Source organism: Gadus chalcogrammus, chromosome 11 (assembly GCF_026213295.1).
Source record: "Gadus chalcogrammus isolate NIFS_2021 chromosome 11, NIFS_Gcha_1.0, whole genome shotgun sequence".
Lineage (NCBI taxonomy): Eukaryota > Metazoa > Chordata > Actinopteri > Gadiformes > Gadidae > Gadus > Gadus chalcogrammus.
Window position 1 is genome coordinate 26,101,550 of NC_079422.1, and position 25,749 is coordinate 26,127,298.

Genomic DNA, 25,749 nt, shown 5'->3' on the forward strand with positions numbered 1-25,749 from the left:
TGTCACCATGGAGACGGTCCCTTAGGATGACGGTCACCATGGAGACGGTCCCTCAGGACGACGGTCACCATGGAGACGGTCCCTCAGGACGACAGTCCCTCGCGGCGGTTGGACACTGAGCTCTTCCCGGTCCGTCCCTGCAGGCCGAGCTGCTGTCGGTTGGATCTGAGGGTCAATCAATTTCATCTTCTGTGAGGACGGGGGGGCTTCCCTCGCCTGACCCCCGCTCTGAAGACGGCCCCCTGCTGGGAGAGGTGTCGGGCAGAGGGGGTGGAGCTGGGGGCGGAGGCGGGGGCGGGTGCGGCGGACGTCTCCCAGGGGCGGAGGCACTTGGGGGGAGTGCAGCGGAGCAACACCCCTGGAAATGAAATAACTCCCATCAATAACGGCCGATAATAGGATGGATACGTACGCACCACGCAGCCAATCACAGCCGGGGACATTGCGGGGTTCCCATGTTGAGGTGGTACGGTTGAGAGAGCGAGAGACAGAGAGAGAGGGAGAGAGAGAGAGATGGAGAGAGACAGAGAGAGAGAGAGAGAGAGAGAGAGAGAGAGAGAGAGAGAGAGAGAGAGAGGAGAGAGAGAGAGAGAGATGGAGAGAGACAGAGAGAGAGAGAGAGAGAGAGAGAGAGAGAGAGAGAGAGAGAGAGAGAGAGAGAGAGAGAGACAGAAAGAGAGAGAGAGAGAGAGAGAGAGAGAGAGAGAGAGAGAGAGAGAGAGAGAGAGAGAGAGAGAGATAGAGAGAGAGGAGAAAGAGGAGAGGGAGAGCGATAGAGAGAGAGCGATAGAGAGAGAGAGAGAGAGAGAGAGGAGAGAGAGAGAGGAGAGAGAGAGAGAGAGAGAGAGAGAGAGAGAGAGAGAAACGTAAGGCTTGAATGAGCTCTGCATTGAATACTGGTGTGATTTATCCTTTGAAGGATAATCTAAAAGAAGTCAAGTGTAAATTGTAATTGCATTGTTTGATTAAACCAGCCGTGCAGTGCAGCACCCACGAATTGCAGTGCCCTATGGGTATGTATCTTGGCCATCAATCACTGGCCGTGATTGACAAAATAATCAAGGATTTTAAGACGGCTTGTTTGTTGCCGTCCAATAGAAGGTCTGGTTCTGACGTGGCAGTGACACCTGACCATCGGAGTTCCTCATCTCTTAACTGACAAGAACTAATTGACCGTTTAGATTAGAAGATAATTAATTGAGGCACTGAGGGGAGAATGGGTGGCTTAATAGATCATATTGACTATGAGGCTGTCCGTTCACGTTCCCCTGTGGAGTATGGGTGCAGACAATCACTACAGACCACTATTAAGTTGAGGCTGAGTTCCGTTAAACCTTGCCCAATAGTTACAGGGCGACTGTTACGACCCGCATGAACGAAGGGAAATGTGTTCATGGTTAATAACCCTAACCTTATCCCTAACACCACGGATGAAAGAGGAGATCTGGCAACAAAACAAGGCATGAACTAGCCAGATCAACTTAAAACAGTAAACTCCCCAAGCAACCCCTACCAGATCTCAAATGGACTCCAAACCTAAAGTGGTAGAAGAGAGAAGGACTGCAGGTGGACCCCCTCTGTTATAGCTCACTGGTCAGGCTAATCATGGTGAGCACGGATGCTGGCTTTCTCCCCACCGGCTCTCTGGAGTGAAGATAGATTAGACCCGAGCCAGGACAGTGACGGAGCACGGAACACTTTTAATCGAGTCTTCAATAGCGTTTGATATAATTAATGGGTCCAATAAACAGCGACGGTTGTTTCAAAGGCAACATGAAGTGTCTGGAATAAAAGAGTGCAGACCATTCAGCAAAGTATCACGCTTTGCCTTTTTATAAAATAACATCCAACACCGCAGTAAGATTACTACGATTATTTTCTCTATTTTCCATTTCCCAACATCCTCTGTTTGTCGTATTCAGTGTGTTTACTATGGGGAGCGATGTCAAAGTCACTTTTCTCTATAAAACTTTGGCATAAAATAACTCGTAGAAAGAAACCTGTCAAATAAACAAGGTGTTTGACAATTTTATTATGCCATATATCTTGTTTGTTTCAGAGACACTGCAGGCCGCTTACGTTGGTCCTTGTGGGACAGCCTGCATCAATTAAGAAACCTTCCCATGCCTTCCTAAAATTGTTTGACAACATCATTACCTAATTAGGATGTTCCCGATGTACTGTTGAATTTTGTCAGTGGTACGCCGAAATTTGACCGATTTCTTTCCACCTATTTGAAAAGCATTGTCACGATAGAAACGCAGCCGTGGTGTGAATACCAAAGCCCCAAACCAAACGACCGCTGTGGCAGACTGGAGGCTCTTCCTCCTCTGAAAGCAAATGAAGCAAACTTCTGAGTGGGAGGCAAAGAAGACAAATAAAAAGAGGACAATGTATTAAAGTGTTACTGCTGTGAATGTTCGCATGAATATGGTGAGGAAGACCGAGGATGTGGGTGAGCAAGAGCGCGGCATCATAAGTATCATTCATAACAGACCCCTTCACATTTCATTTTCATGAAAATTAAGTTCAGAAAATGTATTTTTTATTTCTTCCCTTACAGGGATGGAGAAGGTGATGAACTGAAGAAGTGTATTTCCAAAGAACTAGTCATGAAAAAGTTTATTCTCAGGAAACGTGTATCTTTTTGCCCTAAGCTTCATTTATCGACGCAGATGACAAAAAGCGCCTTGGAGCGACAAGTGAGCCTTCGGCATATGTGTCTGCATGTCAATGATCAAGTCAATTCTATTCTGATAGCGTTTCATCGCAGCTGCAGTCTCAAAGGGCTTCACAGGCCCACTCTGGACCAGACCCCGTAACACCCAGCCCTCCAAACGGCACCGAAAAGCTTTTCTTGGACCACAGCCGAGGTCCGCCGTGCAATAGGTTCCAAAGCGGGGTTAAACGCACGGCTGGTCCGGCCCTTCAGGTCTTTATGTTCCGTCGCTAACCTCTGTGCGCTGTCCTCCGCAGGTACATGGCCATCATCCACCCTCTGCAGCAGAGGATGTCAGCCACAGAGACCAAGGTGGTGGTGGGGGTGATCTGGGTGCTGGCCCTGTTGCTGGCCTTCCCTCAGTACTACTACTCCAACACCATCGCCCTCCCCGGACGAGTGGTCTGCTACATCGACTGGCCCGAGTACAAGCTCTGCGACTTCAAAAAGATGTGAGCCGTGTCCCGCCTGCCTCGTTCTCGCTCTCTTCCCGGCTGCTCCTTGAACCCTCTCGCTGGCGAGGTGACGCGTCACACGCAGGCTGTTAATTGCCTTGGGAGGGAAGGTGGGCGGGAAGGATAGGGTTTGCGTTGGGGGCGACTGGAGAGGAGCGTGAGTGGGAAGGAGTCGAGGTGTTGTTTTGAATTTGAGGCACAGCACCGCGGTGGTTCCTTCTGAAGAGACGAAGGTCCAACGGCAGTATGACTTCTGAGCCTTTCTTTCGAGACCATTTACGGCTGAAAATCTGCAATTCTAAATTTCTTCTTCTAACAATATATTTATATTTTTTTGATGGTTTGAAGTGTACACTTATACGGAGCCCCTCTGGGGTCCCATGATAGAAAAGAAACCTTGATGTGTAAATCCCCTCTCTTGGATTCGCAGACTGTGCGCCCGTTTTATATAAAACCGTTCCTGTTCCCCCATGAAGCATTGGGACGGCGAACGAATATCTGAATCAGACCGACGTCTATACAGTATGAATATAGAAATAATATGTAGTTGAAAAAACAAAGTTATATACTCTCGGTTGAGTTTACGGACACCGTTGGGAAACAGTGGTTGCAGCTGCTTTTTGTGATGCAGCTACTCTATCTAAAGATAAACACTACATTCAGTCATTCATACTGTAAAGATCTGAATCAGATAGTTGTTTGTCTTTACAATACTTCATGGGGAATCCCTGCTGTGTAGAAAATAACAAACCAGAGGGAACGGATTTAGGAAACCGTGCGCACGGATTGGGAACACAAGAGCACAGATTTATCGGTTTTAAAGAAAGCATTGAGGTGCGGGGGAAGCGCCTCTGTGCGTAAGTTACCACCATGGCTTATTCGCAACTCTTCAAAGTTGTAACAACATGTCAGGATGCAGATCCATTGATGCAAGCACCGGTGTGGACTCCCCGGCCAGTCAATCTTAAGCGTCATCCTTCAGAGGAGGATCTCTATTTTTATCTTGGTTCGGCCATGAAAGAATCGTGGCTTTGAAGTACTTTCTTGCAATAAATGTCCATGGGCCCGCTCAGTCCGGTGCCACCTGCAGTAAACAGCCTCTATAATGATGGGTTTGTACAAAAAATAAAATATGATGACAAACTCCTCTCATGGGATCCAAAGAAAGCGTTCACTGTTTATCAGACCAGTGCCGGTGGAGGGGCATCAGGAAAAACGACTAGCCAGGAGCTCGGAGTCTGTGGTTCTAAGCTTTAGAGTTATTGCCCTTGATCAAAAAGTGAGTCTTCCCTGGATTCAAAACGAATCGCTGCATTTAGTTTTTCCTGCCAGCAGCCAAACGCCATAAATCCCACGCTTTTCCTCTCTAGTAAGGGCAAACAAAGGCAAAGGCAACACAGAGAATGTTTCCTCTAATGCCTTCTTCAAGTTCATTTCTAAACACTGGCTACGGAATGGATGCCTTTAGAGAGAGGAAGTAACCTTGAGGGTCCCTCTAAGATATAAACAGTGCTTCAGTCAGAACGCAGGCATAGCATCTGTTCCGCCTAGCTCAACATAAGCTTTATCATCCTCCGCGGGGTTAAAAGGAAAGGCAACATGGACGCACCTTAAGAAGATTTAATTTTCATTTCCCTAATGGCCGCCAGACGCTTTGCAGAAAGACTCTATTTGCATGGAAGTCGTTGGAGCCAAACATGCCCATTTCCTTCCACTTTGAGCTCCTCAATTAAGCCTTCCTGTCCTCCTTCAATGCAGACAGGCAGTGAATGGAGATTCAGACTTAAATGGTATTCCGTCATTGTTTTCAGTTTGATCAGCCATGGCAACGACATACATGCTTATGCGTAGCGTCGATGTTACATTTATGTTGTATATTTAGCCATATTTTTTAAATTATAAGAAATGCATCTAATAATCCACTCCAGAGATCAATGAAGCTACCAAGGACCACAGACTTCTATCAACAGGGTCAGGTGGGTCAGCCACACAATGATCAAACAGCTCTACTTTCACTCTCCTAGCCTCCCTAGAGACAAACGTGCTCCCACGCCAGTTCACCTTCACAAGGTCGTACCTTACCACCCGGGGGATGCTAATGAGCCATTCCCCAAACATGAAAAGCTCAAAACAAAGTAAAACGCCCCGTTCAAACAGACTGGAGCTCATCCACCAGCAGACTTTATATGATCATCTAAAATTGGGTTCATGAGAATACAAAAACCCAACCACAGAGATCTCTGTCGCCGCGTCTCTGCGTGACAGAAGCTCTTCCAGCGTGGCTCCCCGTCCCAGCAGGGGGGACGTCCTGGCAGAGTGAAGACAGGAGATGAGCCCCCGGCGGAGCGATGCGATGCTGCGGGCCACGAGGCACGCAGAGACCCCCTGTTGGGCCCACACACCTGCTAAGTGGCTCTATCTGCTGGGGCGGGGATAACACAGGAGACGCACACATAAACACATAAACACACACACACACACACACACACACACGATGCGTCTCTTTTATGATCGCTAAGCAACCGTTGCAGAGCACCGAGAACACGTACTGGGGTATACAAGACACACACACACAATCGTAAATATACAAAACACGCACATTCCTACGCACAACAACAGAAGGAACAACATAGATCCAATCACGACTCTCTCGCTGTTCATCTCCCCCCCTCATCAAACCTGTGTCTACCCACCCTGCCAGACAGGATATTGCCCTCCCCACCGCCTCCAACTCCTTCCCCCGTCCACCAAATTAGCATCGCAAAACAAAGTTTACTATTCCCCTTGGGGGGGATCGGACCTGGGGATCGGGCAAGGTTGCAGCCATCACCTGTTCTAATGGAACCAATCAAGGTACCTGACTCCTCCCCCTACCAGCTTACCCCCCCCACCCCTTCTTTGATTGACACATATGATCAGGCGCCATCTGTCCGTCCGGCACACGCCCCTGGTGCTGGTCAGACGACGCCCCCCTCGACACCCGTGACCCCATAACTCCAGCCGGAGGAATCTGTGGGAGCAAGGTCTCAGAGGAGGTTATAAATACAAGGAACAAACCTAACTGTGCCAATGCGATCACTTTCGTGGCCACACACACACACACACACACACACACACACACACCATTGACGGGGACTTTGTGATAGTGATACCCTCCTACCTCACATTTAGATAACGCCGTGACGTGCTGACTGGGCTGCTGTCGCCAGGTTACGGGGCGAACTTTATGGTCCATGAGCAAGGACAGAATATGGTCTCTGACGCTCACACTGATGTGTTTGACTTAGAGCCCAAGCAGGGCCCTGTCGAGTCCAGATGGGGAGGTGCGGTGTGTGTTAAGGCAGGTGGAAGACTACAGCAGCTCATTGATTTAACAGTGTTAAGTCCCACCAGCGGCTCACCCGGGACGTCTGATTGCTCCCCAGAAGCACTCGGCTCGCTACTCAAGGAGTGCGTGTCTGTGTCTGTTGTGGGATTTCCATATAATAGTGTAGCTGAACTCGATTGAACCCAACCCTGTGTTTTGGATTCGCTGGCCAACTTTAGAGCAAGCTCAGACAGTTTAAGGAATATATTCCTTGAAGACAAATCCTTTTACTTAAACCGTCAGGGTGTGACTGAATAATTGTTGAGTGTTTGTGTGCGTGTGTAGGAATGACTGAGTGTGTGTGTGTGTGTGTGTGTGTGTAGGATGTTCTGTGTGTGTGTGTGTGTGTGTGTGTGTGTGTGTGTGTGTGTGTGTGTGTGTGTGTGTGCGTGTGTGTGTGTGTGGAGGATGTTGTGTGCATGTACGTGTGTGTGTCGAGGGTGTTTTGCGTGCGCGGAGAGTGTGTGTGTGTATTTGTGTGGAGGATGTTGTGTGTGTGTAGAGCGATAGTGTGTGTGTGTGTGTGTGTGTGTGTGTGTGTGTGTGTGTGTGAGTGTGAGTGTGTGTGTGTGTGTGTGTGGGTGTGTGTGTGTGTGTGTGTGTGTGTGTGTGTCCTCCCCTAGCGCAGTGTCCCGTGCTGCGTGTTCATTCCATGCTGCTTCGTCCACTATGTGCAGCGCGGCCAGCCTGTGGTGTGTCAGGAGGAGACAGAAGCTTTTCCCTCTCTGGGCGGTCCACTGCGTCCCCCATCCTCAGAACACAGTCCCTGGCCGCCACTACCCTAGCAGGGTGCCAGCCACCGCCGAGCTCAGCTTTACACCAGGGAAGAAACCGGCGCAGGACAGCAAGCAAGGGAGATGATTCAGACGATCAGACTGAGAGCTGACAGAGGGGGGCTTTGGAGGGGATGGAGGGGAGAGTGATGGAGGGGGGCTTTGGAGGGGATGGAGGGGAGAGTGATGGAGGTGTCCGAGGTGTACGAGGATGGAGGTGAGGGGTGGAGGCGATGACCGAGGTGTTAGAGACCAGGATTGAGGAGAGGGGGGGGTGGAGGTGAACAGGGGTTGGGGTGACAGAGTTGACAAGGAAGGGGTTTGAGGGGAGGGGCTGACCGATGTGTTAGAGACAAGGACTGAGGTGAGGGCGGTGGAGGAGGTCCCTCCGGGGAAAAAGGATCCAAAAGTATTACAACACGCAAGCCCCCGTCACCTGTCATCATCCCTCACCTCCATCTGTGGGAACGGAGAGAAGAGTCGACAGAGGAAATCCTAATGAATTACAAACGAGGGGTACCTGTTCCCCGCGTGCGTTGGGGTCATCATCGCTCTATCATCGCTGTGCGCTGAGAAAGGCTAACCTATTAGTGAGCTGTGACAGCCAATTTCACACACGTCTGACAGCTCAGAGAACGCGGGAGGCTGCGCTCCCAGGCGTTAAGGCAGAGAGGCAGAGACGGAGGAGCGGAGAGAACAGAGAGAGACCAAGGCAGCGACAGATTCTCTGTAGCGGCATCAACGCCCCGCAAACTATTTCCATTCTAACACACTGTGGAGATCACACCTCTCAGCTCAAACCCTGCAAGGAAGTAAAAATACAGACGCAAGCACACCACAAACACAAGACGTTCCACACAAAAGGAGTATAGCTAACCTGCCAGGCGGATTACTCATGTATATATCCCCTTCTCTGTGTTCCAATGGCTCCCTTTCATATTTGTGTCACGAGTGGATGAGAGCCAACGTCAATATTGTCAGAATGGATTTCTTTCTGGGTTCTTGGGGGGGGGGGGAAGTACTTCTGACAAAGTACTTCTACTTTGTCAGAAGTACTTTGTTTTGCCGTTTCTGCCCAAGACTATTTAGGGGAAGGGCTCACAAACTCTGTATTGAAGCCTTGCACTTTGTGATATACGTTACATGTTTTCGCCGGTGCACACTCCAGCTAAGTGCTCTCCTCCAGAATCGGGATAACAAAGTTGATCATTTTTGACAACTTATATTGGTAGTGGATGTTTTAGAGTAGCCGGATAGAGTGGTTCTTTCAAGGTCTTCATCGTGAACTGTGTTCCTCTCGTACGGAGGAAGAGGGGAAATCAAGAGATCAGACCGGAGGGAAGGAGAGCTAGAGGACACACAGCGGGAGGAGAGGAGATGAGAGAAGAGGGATATAGAGGAGACGAGAGAGGAGGACAGAGGAAATGAGAGGTGAGGAGAGGAGTTGAAAGGGAGGGAGAGGAGAGGAGAAGAGATGAGAGGAGAATAATAGGAGATTAAATAAGAGACAGAATGAGGGAATGCAGGTTAGGAGAGGAAACTAGAGCCTAGAAAATGAGGAGGATGGAGAAGAGGAAGAGACTGGAGGTGAGGACGGGGAGGAGGAGGAAAATTGAGATGTTAAGCAGAGAGAGAAGGGAGGAAACGGAGAGCCAAATGAATAAAGGCATGGCTGGAGAGGAAGTTAGAGAATGATCGAGGTGAGAAGAAACGAGGGCTGAGGTAAGGAGAGAAGGAGAGTTAAGGATAGGTAAAGAGAGAGAGGTAAGGAGAGGGAGAGAGAGAGGTAAGGAGAGGGAGAGAGAGAGAGGAGGTAAGGAGAGGGAGAGAGAGAGGAGGTAAGGAGAGGGAGAGAGAGAGAGGAGGTAAGGAGAGGGAGAGAGAGAGAGAGAGAGAGAGGAGGTAAGGAGAGGGAGAGAGAGAGGAGGTAAGGAGAGGGAGAGAGAGAGAGGAGGTAAGGAGAGGGAGAGAGAGAGAGGAGGTAAGGAGAGAGAGAGGAGGTAAGGAGAGGGAGAGAGAGAGAGGTAAGGAGAGGGAGAGAGAGAGGAGGTAAGGAGAGGGAGAGAGAGAGAGGAGGTAAGGAGAGGGAGAGAGAGAGGTAAGGAGAGAGAGAGAGAGAGAGAGAGATGGTAAGGAGAGGGAGAGAGAGAGGAGGTAAGGAGAGAGAGAGAGGAGGTAAGGAGAGGGAGAGAGAGAGAGGAGGTAAGGAGAGGGAGAGAGAGAGAGGAGGTAAGGAGAGGGAGAGAGAGAGGTAAGGAGAGAGAGAGAGAGAGAGAGAGAGATGGTAAGGAGAGGGAGAGAGAGAGGAGGTAAGGAGAGGGAGAGAGAGAGAGGAGGTAAGGAGAGGGAGAGAGAGAGGAGGTAAGGAGAGGGAGAGAGAGAGAGGAGGTAAGGAGAGGGAGAGAGAGAGAGGAGGTAAGGAGAGGGAGAGAGAGAGAGGTAAGGAGAGGGAGAGAGAGAGAGGTAAGGAGAGGGAGAGAGAGAGAGGAGGTAAGGAGAGGGAGAGAGAGAGAGGAGGTAAGGGGAGGGAGAGAGGAGGTAAGGAGAGGGAGAGAGAGAGAGGAGGTAAGGAGAGGGAGGGAGAGAGAGAGGAGGTAAGGAGAGAGAGAGAGAGAGAGAGAGGAGGTAAGGAGAGGGAGGGAGAGAGAGAGGAGGTAAGGAGAGAGAGAGAGAGAGAGAGGAGGAGGTAAGGAGAGAGAGAGAGAGAGAGGAGGTAAGGAGAGGGAGAGAGAGAGAGGTAAGGAGAGGGAGAGAGAGAGAGGTAAGGAGAGGGAGAGAGAGAGAGGTAAGGAGAGGGAGAGAGAGAGAGGAGGTAAGGGGAGGGAGAGAGGAGGTAAGGAGAGGGAGAGAGAGAGAGGAGGTAAGGAGAGAGAGAGAGAGAGAGAGGAGGTAAGGAGAGGGAGGGAGAGAGAGAGGAGGTAAGGAGAGAGAGAGAGAGAGAGAGGAGGAGGTAAGGAGAGAGAGAGACAGAGGAGGTAAGGAGAGGGAGAGAGAGAGAGGAGGTAAGGAGAGGGAGAGAGAGAGAGGTAAGGAGAGGGAGAGAGAGAGAGGTAAGGAGAGGGAGAGAGAGAGAGGTAAGGAGAGGGAGAGAGAGAGAGGAGGTAAGGGGAGGGAGAGAGGAGGTAAGGAGAGGGAGAGAGAGAGAGGAGGTAAGGAGAGGGAGGGAGAGAGAGAGGAGGTAAGGAGAGAGAGAGAGAGAGAGGAGGTAAGGAGAGGGAGGGAGAGAGAGAGGAGGTAAGGAGAGAGAGAGAGAGAGAGAGGAGGTAAGGAGAGGGAGAGAGAGAGGAGGTAAGGAGAGGGAGAGAGAGAGGGGAGGTACAGAGAGGAGAGGTAGGGACAGGTACAGAGAGGAGAGGTAGGGACAGGTACAGAGAGGAGAGGTAGGGACAGGTACAGAGAGGAGAGGTAGGGACAGGTACAGAGAGGAGAGGTAGGGACAGGTACAGAGAGGAGAGGTAGGGACAGGTACAGAGAGGAGAGGTAGGGACAGGTACAGAGAGGAGAGCTCAGCAGAGGGAAAGCGAGAGGAGAATGGAGAAGAGGAGAAAAAGCCCAATATTATCAGGTGCCAGCAAGGTGACCGCTGCCTTTCATTTTTATTATTAATTCCATTCCAGGTCCCACAAACACGTTTGTATTGTGCATCACAACACACACAAGCTCACCAACACCCAATGTGGGTTTTCCATTTCTCATGTGTAGCTTCACGGTACACGGCTTCGCGCTGCGGCGCGGCTAACTCCTGGCGGCGGGTCTCGCTGCGGTAGGGGCTGCAAGGTGGCCCATTGTCTGCCCCATGAAAGGCAGGAGAGACGCCCGGTGGCAGCCACCGCTGCCCCCCGGCTGAGCTGTTTAGGCTGATTAGCATAATTGCAGTTAATTGCCAAGCAAAACGACCCTGCCTGCTCCACGGGACACTGTGCCCAGAGAGAGAGAGAGGGAGGAGGCGTTGTTTCACTGCTGCGCGGGTAGAGGGTGGGTGGTTCGCGTATAGGATGGTGCACAAACCCACTGAATGGGTTTATTGAATGCACTATTTGAATGCATTATTTATTATGATCTACCATTTATTTTACAAAGCATTTTGCAGTGAATGCAAAGAGATACATGCCCTGCAGGAGATGGTATGGGTTAAAAGTCACCGGACATTCAAATTGGATTACACGATCCACGAAAGATCTGTGAAGTTACACTGGGGATACACACACACCTACGCACACACAGGAACATGCATTAGCATTACCACTGTGCTGTGATCGTGGGGAGCGAATCATTCGATAAATACAGAGACTGTCACGATTCATCATTTCAAGCAGGCTTCGAATCAATCTGACAGTTGGGCTGAGCGTTCTCACCCCATCCCTAAACCCTAACCCTAACCCTAACCCTAACCCTAATCCTAACCCTAACCCCATCCCTAAACCCCCAGGTCTGAAAGCGTCAGTAGTTTAAACACTTAAAAAAAAACACGTTGTCCTCCATCACGGTTAAACGGACGGATTCTGGCCGCTACCTTGATTCATTACTCTACTGTGGAACTTCTCACTCTGCTGTGTCGGAGTTCTCATGTCAGCCCCTGGTTAGAGGAGTGGTCATTCAGGACGACACTGAAGGAAAATAAAACATCTGTACTTTGGTACGGATGGACTACGTTTTGGAGTATGAATTTAAATGTATGTGTCATTAACGTATTTTATTTGGATGTGCAGTTACACATTTTATCTATTTTATCCTTTATGCTTTATCCCTCCATGTTTTATCTCTGTTATCTTAAGTGATGGTAGTATGGTGTGTTTCCTAATCATCAGATGGCCTTAAAGTAAATCATGACCACAAACTAAACTACACACACTAAAGTGGACGCACACAAAGGTGACAGAGGGAGGAGGGCGGGCTAAAGGGTAAGCAACCCGGAGGAACCAGCCAGAGTTACTCGATTGTGAAAGCACCCAAAGGAAACAAACCAACTCCTCCCTCCAAAGCCGCTCACCACAAACACCAGATTTGTTTTCTCCTTCTTGTCACAGCTGATTTGATTCCATTGCTCAGGGGTCAGGGAAGTGACAGAACAAATATGACCAAAAATGCTTCTAAAAAAAAATGACGTACCCTAACTTGAAACGCGACAGAAAGCCCCCAGCTCTTACTCAGCCTCTGTGTCCTCAACGTCCTAACCACACGTTTGTATTGTGATGCACAATACAAACGTGTTTGTGGGACCTGGAATGGAATTAATAATAAAAATGAAAGGCAGCGGTCACCTTGCTGGCACCTGATAATATTGGGCTTTTTCTCCTCTTCTCCATTCTCCTCTCGCTTTCCCTCTGCTGACCTCATCTCTGTACCTGTCCCTACCTCTCCTCTCTCTGTCCCTCCCCTTACCTGACCTCATGACCCTAACATCCTGGCCCTGACCTCATGACCCTAACGTCATGACCTTATGACCCTAACGCCCTGACCTCGTGACCCTAACGCCCTGACCTTATGACCCTAACATCCTGACCTCGTGAACCTAATGTCCTAACCCTGACCTCATGACCCTAACGTCATGACCCTGAAGTCCTGACCTCATGACCCTAACGCCCTGACCTTATGACCCTAACTTCCTGACCTTGTGACCGTAACGTCCTGACCCTGACCTCATGACCCTAACGTTCTAACCCTAACGTCCTGACCTCATGACCCTAGCGCCCTGACCTCATGACCCTAACTTCCTGACCTCGTGACCCTAACCTTGTGACCCTAACGTCCTGACCTCATGACCCTAGCGCCCTGACCTCATGACCCTAACTTCCTGACCTCGTGACCCTAACCTCGTGACCCTAACTTCCTGACCTCATGACCCTAGCGCCCTGACCTCGTGACCCTAACGCCGTGACCCTGACCTCCTGTCCTTGACCTCCTGACCCTGTGCCCCCAGGTACTACGTGTGTGTGGTCATCCTCATCTACTTCCTGCCTCTGGTGGTGATGGGCTGTGCCTACCTGGAGGTGGGTCTGACTCTGTGGGCCAGCGAGATCCCGGGGGACTCCTCCGACCGCTACAAGGAACAACTCATCGCCAAGCGCAAGGTTCGTCGCCCTGGGGTTCCGCCGCCCTGGGGGTTCGCCGCCCTGGGGGTCCGCACGGGGAACCAGGGATTATTTTCTCTTGCCTGCCTCTTCTCTTTCCTCTCCTCTCAGTCTGTTTCCCCTCGTAGTGTGTTATCCGCCCGCCACCATAAGTTGATTTCCCCGGAGCGCGACGATAACCCCAATCAGATCCAAATCCAATCTAAGGGCTCAGTCTTTATGTTCCATCAGCGCCTCTTCCACTCTGACGTTTACTCTGTGGTGAGGTTCTGCAAAGGGGATGTTGTTTAGATTGTTTTGAAAGCCTCGCCCTAAGTGAGGATTAGGTCTAGATATACCGCTCGCCTAGCTTATATTTACCCTCACCTAATTTACGAGGGAAAGGAAGAAACTATTTTACTCCATAAATGTCCAGAATGGAGACAGTATTCTTGAGTACTTGAGTATAATGGCGGCGTATCCTCCTAATGAAGTGGTGTAACGAGGTACTCTACATGGATAACTACGTTAGAATCCACTTGTTAACATAACAAACACAACAAAAAACACAACCAGTAACCGCAGATGTTCCTTGTTTTCGGGCATCCTTCCAAAAAAACAACAAAAGATCATCATTGTTCGAGGGCTGCAGCTGCATCTGAAAGTCACCAATTCACACAAGCAGTAATCACATTACCATCCCATCAGGCTTTATTAGCCAGGCCGCGATCAGAAACAAGCAGAAATGTTCACATTCGCAACCACTTTTTTTCCCCTCTTCGCCGATTTATCATCACAGGTATAAATGTCACCAGATTTCGTAATCCATCTCTCTCGTCCGTCTCCCCCGTCTCTCCTTGTCCTGCTTACTCTGTCGTCTCTGGCCCATCGTCTAATTTGTGTTCAGCTCGTGTTCCCGTGTTCCTCTGTCCTCCATTCTCCACCACCTCACCCATCCTCACCTCATGTCACCTCCTGTTGCTTTGCTGCTTCTCGATGCTTGTGCTCGTTGGTGTGTGTTTGTGTCGCCCTGTGTCTCAACAGGCGTCATGAAGAGGGTTAAAACAAGATCACCTGAACACACAGAAAGGGGTTAAAGCCAGGGGGATACTTTGAAAACACAACGCATATTCTACCGCAGTCGTTCCAGTTGGTGATTCCACTAATAGGCTTTGATTTGATCACATCTGTAATCCGATTTCCCTGAAGGTTCAGGTTTGCCATGTGTGGCATATTAACACAAATCTGCAAATTACAAATAAGTCGACCAGGGAACCGAAAAACAATGAGTTTGGGGTGACGACGTCAGCGTGGAACTAACCACCAGTGGTTCCAGAGATGGCAGACTCACGCATTAGCAACAGTACCCCACTGTCAGAATGACTATACCAACTAAGCTGTTACCTAGTTTTGACTCAATTGTTTCTGAATCCTGTCCCAGGTGGTCAAGATGATGATCGTGGTGGTGTGCACCTTTGCCATCTGCTGGCTGCCCTTCCACGTCTTCTTCCTGCTCCACGAGTTCCACCCTGAGATGTTTGAGCAGCCCTACATCCAGCAGGTGTACCTGGCCGTGCTGTGGCTGGCCATGAGCTCCACTATGTACAACCCCATCATCTACTGCTGCCTCAACGACAGGTCAGTGCGCCTGTCACTCAGCAGAGAGACGGGGAGGGCAGACACCAGACAGAAGGTTGAACAGACGGAGACATACAGGTGGGAGGGGTGGAAGGGAAGGACTGACACATGCACACACACACACACACACACATAAACACGGTCGTCGGTTGGCGTGGTTACAGGCGGTTGCACTGCAGTTCTCTCTATCCCAGAGTAAAAGAAGAAGAAACGAAAAGCCAGTTCTGAGCTTGTATTTGGTATATGGAGATTACACAGATGGGCGGAAGGACGGGCGGCCACGCCGACAGACGGACTCCAAACCCTCTGCGTCTGTTTAACCGTGATGTGATTTGGCAGCAATGTGCAGAAAGCAGTATACACACTATGTTTAGAAGCCGGCCAGACACTGGCTGTGTGCTTGAGTGCTCTGCTGGCTCTTTGTGGAACCAAGTCAACCTGTTTGCAGGAAATCCAATGTTCCCTTCTCCGAGAGAAGCTGGATGCACAGTGATACATGATCTCCTCCAGGTAGGAGAGACGGATGGCTCTGTGACCTTTAACGGGGTCCTGTTGCCACAAGGTGTGACAGCGAGTTGTCATTCCAAGCCATTTACAAATCCATCACATACGTCACATGCGGGAGTGTTCAGTCAGATGTATGATGGACAGATCGAACTCCAACAGCTGGTACAGTCCACCGGGGGGGGCTGGGGTAGTTGGTCCACATTTCATACACCTCTCCCACGGATGTCTGATGATGGGCCTTGTGCATTCAAACGGCTCATCACAACGAGCGCCTCCGCGTTGGAACAATAGGAGCTTTAAAATGTTATGGGAGTAGTTCCTATTGCGAGACGTGCTAAAACAAAGTTTCCATTAGCCTCGCTTTTAGTATATTCACGTTGATTTAGGGTATTACAGTATTGCGACTCCCTTGATTCCTCTAAATATTGGGAAGTACCGGCAGCAAAATCTCCCATGATGCATTCTGATGTACGAGCCCCATAGATAATGAATAATGAATGAAATAATGAATAAGTCTCACACAGAGTTGTGAAATAGGGGCCCTTTTAAACGGATTGAATGTCAGTACGAACAGACAGCCTCTTTGTGAATGAGTGATCAGGCTCATGAGTTATTTAACATCCATGTCATCAACAGAGGCTTCCAACCAGCTTCCATCAGTCTTTCACACCAGTAGCCTCGAGAAACCATCTTGATCTCACACGCTCTCATCCCAGCTTCTTGATGAAGGTCAGACTGGTCTCGCTCCAGTTTAAAACAACTTTGAACACCCAAAAAGTGGGGGGACCCATCAGCGCCAGGGGGGCAGGGAGCTTCGGGTCAGAATGCGCGCAGCAACGCAGTCTGCAGAATCCCAAATACGGTGACGCCCGAGGAAGGCTTGGCCGTCGACAGTCCGGTCGTTTCATAAAGATGGAGGAGACTGAATAGATCTGAATTTCAATGAACATTTTTCTCATCTTTTGTTTTACTTCCAACTGGATTTGTCCAGAGCAAAGATAACAAGAGAATCACTTCAATACTTTATCTGGTTGGCTGGACTTTTTTGAACGACGTAAGACCGGCCCATTTGTGGAAACCGATTCCAATTCGAGGCCTGGCTCGTAATGAGCTACGCCCCACTAGCGCTGGCGTCCGCATTTCGGTTTTGAAAGTCAGTTTCAAGCGGAGCGAGGACAGCCTGGTCTTCCGCCAACACGGCGGTCTCATGAGGCCGCACGCACGGAGCCAACGCCATTTTGTGCCTCGCTCTTCTCCTGGGGAGAAGCACTTCAGCGCCGCTGTGGACTGAACATAAACAGCTGGCTTCACATGCCCTGACTTGTTAGCATTCCTGGTAGAAGGATGAAAAAAAGAAAGCCTAGCCATGAATTTTCTGATTGCTTTGTGTCTCCTAATAAAGGAAGTGGTAGAGGGTGGAGGAGGCGCGCAGGCAGGTGGCCGAATGAGGGACATCCCCTGACACAGGACCTCTCCCTGGGCCAGACGCATCTTGGCCGCGCACCAATCTCTGTGGCGCATAGACGCTCATGGCCCCCCCCGTCCCCCGTCCCCCGTCCTCGTCTCTCGGTCTCATCACACGCTCACCATGGAGACCGGGAGGACGGCTCGGAGTGGCGGACGGGGATTGCGTCTGCCGTACCAAACACACGCGCGGCAAAGCTCCTCTTTATTGGGCCACGTATTGGAATTCAAATGTGCGACGAGCTAGGCAGCGTCTCTCTTCCCTCCCTCACCTCCCCCCCCCCCGCCCGACATACCGAAGACTCACCCCCCCCCTCCCTCCCTCCCTGTGCGTGTACCTACGTGTGTGCACGTGTGTGATACCACCTGTCTGTATTCACGTCCATGCACGTCCGCTATCCATGCTTGTATTGACGTGTGTATCTCCCTGTTTGCTTCTCTGCGCCCCCCCCCCACCCCGTCCCCCAGGTTCCGCGCGGGCTTCAAGCAGGTCCTGGGCTGCTGCCCGTGCGTCCCGCGGGGGACCTACGAGGGCCTGGAGCTCAAGTCCACCCGCTACCTGCACACGCAGACCAGCGTGTACAAGACCAGCTGCATGGAGACCAGCGTGTCCACCGTCATGCACCAGGCCGACGAGGGCGACCCACGCGCCCGGAGGGCCGGCCCCGGCCCCGCCCCCGCCTCCCTGGGCCCGCCGGGGGCCGCCGGCGCCCCCCACGGCGGGGGGGCCGGGGGGAGGGGGAGGGGCGGGGGGCCGCGCCGCTCCTCCCTGGACCTGGCCTCCAACGGGTCCTCGTCCCGCAGCGTCTCCAAGACGGTGTCCGAGACGTCCAGCTTCTACTCCAGCCACAACCTGCAGGAGTAGGGGCGGAGCCTGGCAGGAAGCACAGGTGTGTACAGGTGTGTGTTTGTGCACAGGTGTGTTTACAGGTGTGTGTACAGGTGTGTGTAAAGGTGTGTGTGTGTGCAAAGGTGTGTGTACAGGTGTGTGTATAGGTGTGAGTACAGGTGGGTGTACAGGTGTGTGTGTGTGTATGCACAGGTGTGTGTACAGGTGTGTGTACAGGTATGTGTGTGTGCACAGGTATGTGCAGGTGTGTGTGCAAAGGTGTGTGTACAGGTGTGTGTGTGTACTGGTGTGTGTACAGGTGTGTGCACAGGTGTGTGTGTATGCGTGCACTGGTGTGTGTATCGGTGTATGTACTGGTGTGTGTTCCGCTGTATGTGTGTGTGTGTATGTGTGTGTGTGTGTGTGTGTGTGTGTGTGTGCTGGTGTGTGTACTGGTGTGTGTTCCGCTGTGTGAGTGTGAGTGTATGCGTATCGTTGCGTGTGTCAGTGTGTGTACTAGTTTGTGATACCACTGCTGCGTCAGTGAGACAGAGACAGAACCACGACGATGTCGTCCGGAGACACACCATGGTTGAAAATAACCGGCGTGAGTTAAAAGAAAAAAGGGACTACAAACGCGAGCGGAGAGAACCACGAACAACGTCACAAACGCATTCACACGTTCACACGTCGCACATCCTCACGGCCATCATGCTCCTTTTAAAGCCGAGCGCTCGCCCCCCCCGTCCCCTCCCCCGTCCCCGGTCTCTCTACGCACTGCGTGACGTGGAGGCGGTTCGCACGTCCCCGCGTGCCTCTCACCCCCCCCCCCCCCCACCCCCCCACCCCATCCCCGCTGGAGACGGAGCCCTTGGGAATATGAGAGTTGTTTTTTTTGGATGAGAAGCGGCAGGAGAGCAGGGGGGATGGTCGTCGATGAGGTGAGAGGAAGAGAAAATCCACGCTGGCAGTGAACACGGAGGTGGTTTTCTTTGTGTGTGGGGCGGACGTTATCACGGGGTTCACTACGTACCGGTTCCCATAGGGAAGGGGATTTGCTTTGTTGTGTACGGGGAACGGGTTAACCTAACAAGTGTTAGTGCCTGCCGCTTGGTTCCATGAACCTCCTTACTCTAGCGACAACGATATGTTGTGTCTCTCTCTCTCTGATGTATTTATTGTAAGTCGCTTTGGATAAACGCGTCTGCTAAATGCCCTGAATGTAAATGTAAATGATTAGGTAACAAACCTACTTTGTAGTCCACGCACTCCATGGCATCTGACGCTGCGACGGTGCCCAGATGGAGACGTCAGAGCGCTGTGTGTTCACGTTAGGCTGAGCATGGACCCCGACTGTCCCAAGACGGAGAGGCTAGCACCGAGCACAGCCGTCGGCGACGTGTTCAGAGGCTGCCTACCTGTATCGACGAGGCAGGAATAAACGATAAAAAGTAGAGAGAAAATGAATTCACGACTGCCAGTATGTAATGGTGCTATGGGCATCGTCTGTGAAGATGCCGCGTATTCAGTTTGGACTATTCATTTTGTAATCCACAGACACTGTTATACAAAGGGCCTTAGAGTGAATTCAGATGATGTCATTAGTTGCAGGTAGGGGCTCGGGCAACCGGCTCAACGAAGCCTACAACTAGGCTGTGGACACTGGGGATCGAACCCAGAACCTTGAGTGCAGGTCGAGGCAGCCGGAGAGAGAGAGAGAGAGAGAGAGAGAGAGGGGGAGAGGGGGAGAGAGAGAGAGAGAGAGAGAGAGAGAGAGAGAGAGAGAGAGAGAGAGAGAGAGAGAGAGAGAGACTGAGGGGGGGCTGCGGAGTGAGAGAGTAAGAGAAAGGAGTAGAAGGAGGTAAAGAGAACATGTCTGCTCTGCCTCACATGACATTGGCTCCATAAACACATGCATGCACGTGCAGAACCAAACCCAAACCCACACACTCACTCTGACACGCACTGCAGAAGCACACACAGACCCAAACGCACACACAGACCCACACACACACGCACACGCACATACACACACACCGTGTCCTTTTCCCAGCAGACTTATTATATCCTTTTAGCTCGTTGGGGGGAGGGGGGGGGGGGTGAGTCGGAGGGAGGGAATGGGAGGGGACCAGGGTCGAAGGGAATCTGTAAACAACAGGACATGAGTGCTGGTTTCCGTGGCGGGGGGGGGGGGGGGGGGGATGGCGGACCACCTGCTGTCAGCCTTCAGTGCATACGGTGGGGTCTATTCTCAGCACACAAAAGAGGCAGGGGGGGGGGGGGGGGCCTTAATGTCAGCTGGCGCCATCTAAAGTGATGGGGGGGGCGTGGGGGGGGGAGCCAGCGTGGGGTTGGTTCAAGTGTGACCACTTAATGCTCCTACGGACTTAATTGCGTTGTGGTGGAATTCAAGCGGCGCCTGTCGGGGGCGCGTGTCGCTGGGCGGTCTGGGCCCGCCGGGCTGCGGTCTGGGGGCCAATCAGAGGCGAGGAGAGGCTCCACGACTCTGAACTCTGGATTACTGCAGTTCTTATTCAAAAGAATATCGTACTCAATATACCTGTTGATATTTTACCAATTATGTTTTAATATAATATATATTTTCCCATATTGCCCATTCATATAACGTGATGTAGTATCTTTTAACACCGGTCAAGCCTATAAACTAAGGAATATAGTACATATCTCCATATCGGCCCTGCTTATGGCGTGACTTATGATGACGATATGTAGGCCAGCCATGGACTTGTGGTTGTGAAGTGATTCTATCAGACAGAGAGGTCAAGAGGACCCTCAGATTCATCGCGACCAAAGTGGAGGACGCACGATGCACGCAACAATCCCTAACAAACATATGAAACCGACCCCATGGTCTCCTCATCCAGCAGGTCACATCCATCCAGGCGTTCCTCAGAGCGAGGGGGGGGGGGGGGGGGGGTTACAGACGTGGGCCATAGCGGGGGGGAAATCGGTGAAGTCGATACAGTCAGCGGTCTGCGGTTTATGAATGGCGGGAATAAAAACCTTCTACTAAAGAACATGGGTTGTTAGAAAGTAGCCAATGCCACGATATTAACAAGCCGATCAAACCCCACTGCCCGAGACTTCAGAACGTTAATCGAAGTGGTGAAGCGAACACGATACAAACGAGAGCGTGGGGATTCCTGAGTGATCAGCGCGTTTCATTCTTCTTCTAAATATAACCCCCCCCCCCCCCCCCCCTCAAAACGCTAAGCTCACACACTTTCAGTGTCGGCGGCACTAATGTGTTCCTACGCCGTTAAGCGTAGGAACAACTCTGTTCACAGCGGACCTACCGCTCAGGTTCACCAGCCTGACGCGGGCTCTCAGAGTTAGAACAACCTCACCTTTGACCCCGGTGGACGCCGAGTGCTCAGAGTGCGTCCGATCAGATTAGAGTTTTGTTTGATGTCCTACAACGGACTGAATCCAAACAAACATTTGAGCGTCGCAGGGGAAGCTCTGGTGCTTCTCCCGAGCTGCACAACATACGTCCGTGCAGCATCGCAGACGCCCCCCCGGCCGGCCTGGAGCGCCTCGTGTGTTCACGTCTCGGGGAGGCTGTTTCCAGAGCCCTGGGAGAACCATGATGTCATTAGACAAGGCTCATTGGATTACACACATTATTCCACCTGCACTTCCCCCAGGCGTGGTGGGGGCAGTGGGCGGGGGGGTAGGGTTCGGCATTGCAGGAAGATTTGTGAATGTTTGTGTGTGCGTGTGCGTGTGCGTGTGTGTGTGTGTGTGTGTGTGTGTACGTTTGGATCTATGTTTCTGTGCGGAGAGTAAGTGGGTGAGTATGTTTTAATGTAGGTGTGTGGTGATTGAGTGTGTGTGTCTGTGTATGCATGTTTGAATGTCTGTGTGTGTGTGTGTGGTGAATGTGTGTGTACATTTGAATATATGTAGTCTGTGGTCAGTGTGTGTGTATGTTTGAATGTATGTATGTGTTTGGTGAGTGTGTATGTGTGTGTTGACTGTATGAATGTGTGTGTTGCGTGTGTGTGTGTGTGTGTGTGTTGACTGTATGAATGTGTGTGGTAAAGTATCTGTGTGTTTGTTTGAATATATGTATGCCTTTTGTAGGTGTGTGTGTATGTTTGAATGTATGTATGTGTGTGGTGAGTGTTTTATGTGTGTGCGTGTGTTTGCATTGAGTCTCTGTGTGTATGACTGTACCAACGAGAACTCATCCAAGAGTTGTTTTTGGAATAATAACAGCAGGACAGCTAAGTTCTGTGTGTGTGTGTGTGTGTCTGTGTGTGTGTCTGTGTGTGTGTGCGCACGCGTGTGCATGCATGCGTGTGTGTGTGTGTGTGAAGGTGAGAGATATATGTGTGTGTATATTTATATAGTTATAATTGCAGGCCTGTTTCTTTGTCTCTGTGGATATTTTCTTGCAGCAGATCATAGCCATGCGATGCTGGGTTCACAGCCGACACACAGCATGAACCGTTTGCCCACAATATTTTGTAATCATCACTATGAAAATAGGATACCACCCCAAACCTGCTTTGAATCGCCTCCTTCTCCCTGTTGTCCTGAGAAAACCACCTGCATTTGCCTGCACATAAATACTCTGGTAAAGACCTATAACCTGCAACCCGTAGCCTCGAAGGGTTCGGTATGAAGTGATGCAGAGGGACCACTCATGACCATCACTAGCCTGGGTAGCCCCGCCCATTCCGCCGGCGATTTGAGTTCGCCCTGCAGAAAGGTGTGGAAAAGAGCAATACATTGCTTTCTGCTTCCGATATTTTTATTACGGGAGCCTATCACCAAGCTGGCTTTTCCCCCTGGCACGCTATTGGCTGGTTTAACACAATCGCCAGGGAAGCGACGGCAAGCAGCCAATCGCGTACAGAGTCATTTGAACTAGGCCCGTTGATCACGCCTCTTGTGCTGAAGAGAATGACGGCAGCCTCCCTAGACTAACGTGCAATCTACGATTGAGCTTAGTCCGGCAATAGCCAGGCTAGACCATGACTACTATTAACATCTGAATCCTGCCCTCGAACCCGGGCCAGGCCTGCAGCCGTACCGCCCGCCGCCCTGAGCCAGGGGGCGCCGTAGCCTCCCCCCCGGGCTGGAGCAGCGGGCTGGGGGAGTAGAGGGGCCCGCTCCCCCTGGATGATGGATGATAGCTCCTGCTGGAGCCGAGGCTGAGAGAGGGCCCTGCCTCGGGGGTTTAATGAATGCGTAATCAACTCTTCTCCTCTCGTCGCGTTAGTGCTCAATGATGAGGACACGGCTGTATAGGGCCTCTCCAAAAACACGCCCGTGCTCGCTGATAAACGAGCCTCTCACGCACACACATGCTCTCGCACACACGCACGCACTCAGACAGACACACATGCGCACGGGCTGATGGAGACCTCTTCACAGAGAAGTGTTGCCGGAGGGAACAAGCAGTTAGAAGCAAACAGGCTCATCAGCAGCATCTTCAAACACACACGCACGCATACAGCGACGCACACTTGTACTTACACATATTCATACGTAGCCATATCAACACAAATACTCACAAACACATGCAAACACACTCACGTTCCCTCTCCATTTCGCTGCTCACCCTCATCTCTTTCTCTCTCTCTTGATCTCTATTCCCTCCTTCCTCTCTCCAATCATGCTAATTTTACTAGAGACAGTTGAACACATGCACACATGCACATACTCACACACACACACACAGACACACACAAAGATCTTATCATTTGTTTTCCGGGAGGGTTGAGAAGAAATGCTAATGAGGACGTGCTCAGGAAGGCGAGTGTGTGTGAGTGTCTGCACACTTCAACTCTCCCCTGTTTCTGTGTGTGTGTGTGTTCACAGGCATGGCTGTCCTGATGACCTCCACCAGTCGTCGTCCCCCCTCCCCTCCCCCCCTCACTATCACCCCCCATCGCGGCCAGCTGACCGGTGACGGCCCCAGACCCCAGAGAACATCACGACCTGTTGAGTCCAGAGATAAGCTGCCCAGAAGAAGAGGGAGATCGATCCCCCCTCTTCCACTTCATATCTCCACCGGGCAGCTGTGTGAGTGTGTGGGTGCGCCTACTGCCACCATCAATCACTCCGCGATGGGCGGGGCTAACCATGTCCCCAGCCAATCAGTGACTCCGCTGACCTGCCTGTTTTCACGTCGGAAGCCGAAGAACTGTGTTGTCCCGTCCCGAGGCAGGGGAGAGAGTTCTCTGTTTGAGGCTGAGGTGTAGCGGAGGATATCTTGTTCATACTCCCCCCGAAGTATAACAAGAATTGTGAAAAGAAGTTGCCAAAATTTGAAGTCTTGAAATTCAGGAGTTACAATTTTGCTTAGATTATTTTTATTTAAATGTATATAAAAATAACAATTAGAGAAATGATTTGCCATTGCAAATCAAACTTTATGCTGTAATTTAAAGGAAGCTTTGAAAACACACCATACGTTGTTACACACATCGTATAGAAAGCAAGGAGCAAGATGACTTGTCAAACTTAAATATTAAATATACTATTCTTAAAAATAATATATAACTAAATATACTATATGAAATATTGTCATGGATTGTGTTTCCTAGACACCATGCAATGCGATTAATACACAAGGTACGGCGTGATTTATGAATGCTTCATAACAATCATAACGATCTCCTCTCCGATGCTAGTCAGCTGCTGGGCTGAGTTCATTCGTTTCCTCTGCAGGCCCTGCAGTCCATGGGCTTACTCTGTGGCAATGGCACTATAGGGATTGGAATTGCTTAGGTGTTGAGACAAGGAAAGAAGAGAGGAGATGAGGAGAGGAGACGAGGAAAGAAGTGGAGAGAAGGAGAGCAGGCAAGCAGAAAAGATCAGTGGAAAGACTGAGAGCCAATGGCTAAATTGCCATAAAGTCAATGGGGAAAAAAGCTGTCAAAGATTTATGTTTCTGAAACTTTATCAACACCCCCTTAAATCAGTTCCCGACTATACCACTGCTTTAGGAAGTGATGTGGTGTGTGTGTGTGTGTGTGTGTGTGTGTGTGTGTGTGTGTGTGTGTGTGTGTGTGTGTGTGTGTGTGTGTGTGTGTGTGTGTGTGTGTGTGTGTGTGTGTGTGTATTTTGGCCCTGCTGTCAATATGATGCTTGGGATAATCTTGGTTTGTTAAGTGTTCTCAACTCGAATAATCATGTACTTCTATCTCCAGAAATCTGACAAACATATTGCCCAATTACCAAAATTATGGAGATTTCACTTTTTTGTTCACACAACTCTTTGTACATTCAGTGTTACCTTGTTGGACTACTGTAATATGAGTTTATGTAATATTTATGTAAACAAGCTCTCTCTCTCTCTCTCTCTCTCTCTCTCTCTCTCTCTCTCTCTCTCTCTCTCTCTCTCTCTCTCTCTCTCTCTCTCTCTCTCTCTCTCTCTCTCTCTCTCTCTCTCTCTCTCTCTCTCTCTCTCTCTCTCTCTCTCTCTCTCTCTCTCTCTCTCTCTATATATATCTCTATATATTCTCAGATTTAAAAATGAATAATCACCCGTACCTTAAATAACCTCTTCTGCAGCCAAAGATGTAAATCTGGACATCTTTTTGGATTATTAAACCTAATAAAGCTGTAGGCAAAAGCCATCAATTCCCAGGTTATTAAATTTAACTTACTGACATTGTAATTTCGCGCTGAGGGCAGGGAGAGATATAAAACCCTATCAGATGATTGAATCAGCCTAATGACATTTTAGGCCAATGAGTCAACACTCTTGGTTTCCCGCCTCTTCTCCCAGGGAGGAGAGGGTAGTCAGCCAATAGAGTCGTCTCCTTCCACAGAGGAGCCAATCACACGTGCCTGTCCCGAACTCTCAAATCCAACAAACTCCGCCCACCAACTTGGCGTGAAATTTGTTTGTGTTAGGCAATTAGGTGATTGAGAACAAGAAGCTTTGGTTTTAATCCGTTTATATTA

At 50.4% G+C, this 25,749-nt stretch overlaps 1 protein-coding gene across 2 annotated transcripts in view; it reads left to right on the plus strand.

Moving 5' to 3' along the window:
* The window catches only part of tacr1a (tachykinin receptor 1a), a 33,841-nt gene extending 8,673 nt beyond the window's left edge, over positions 1 to 25,168 (plus strand). The window contains exons 2-6 of one of the 2 annotated variants that reach the window (XM_056601811.1): positions 2,977 to 3,171; positions 13,235 to 13,385; positions 14,806 to 15,002; positions 17,442 to 17,873; positions 23,656 to 25,168. In XM_056601811.1, the coding sequence (XP_056457786.1) occupies positions 2,977 to 3,171; positions 13,235 to 13,385; positions 14,806 to 15,002; positions 17,442 to 17,838 (940 nt within the window). In that variant the 3' untranslated portion in view covers positions 17,839 to 17,873; positions 23,656 to 25,168. The remainder of the gene's footprint in view (positions 1 to 2,976; positions 3,172 to 13,234; positions 13,386 to 14,805; positions 15,003 to 17,441; positions 17,874 to 23,655) is intronic. The other variant, XM_056601810.1, reaches the window with a different exon arrangement.
* Positions 25,169 to 25,749: the final 581 nt, after the last annotated feature.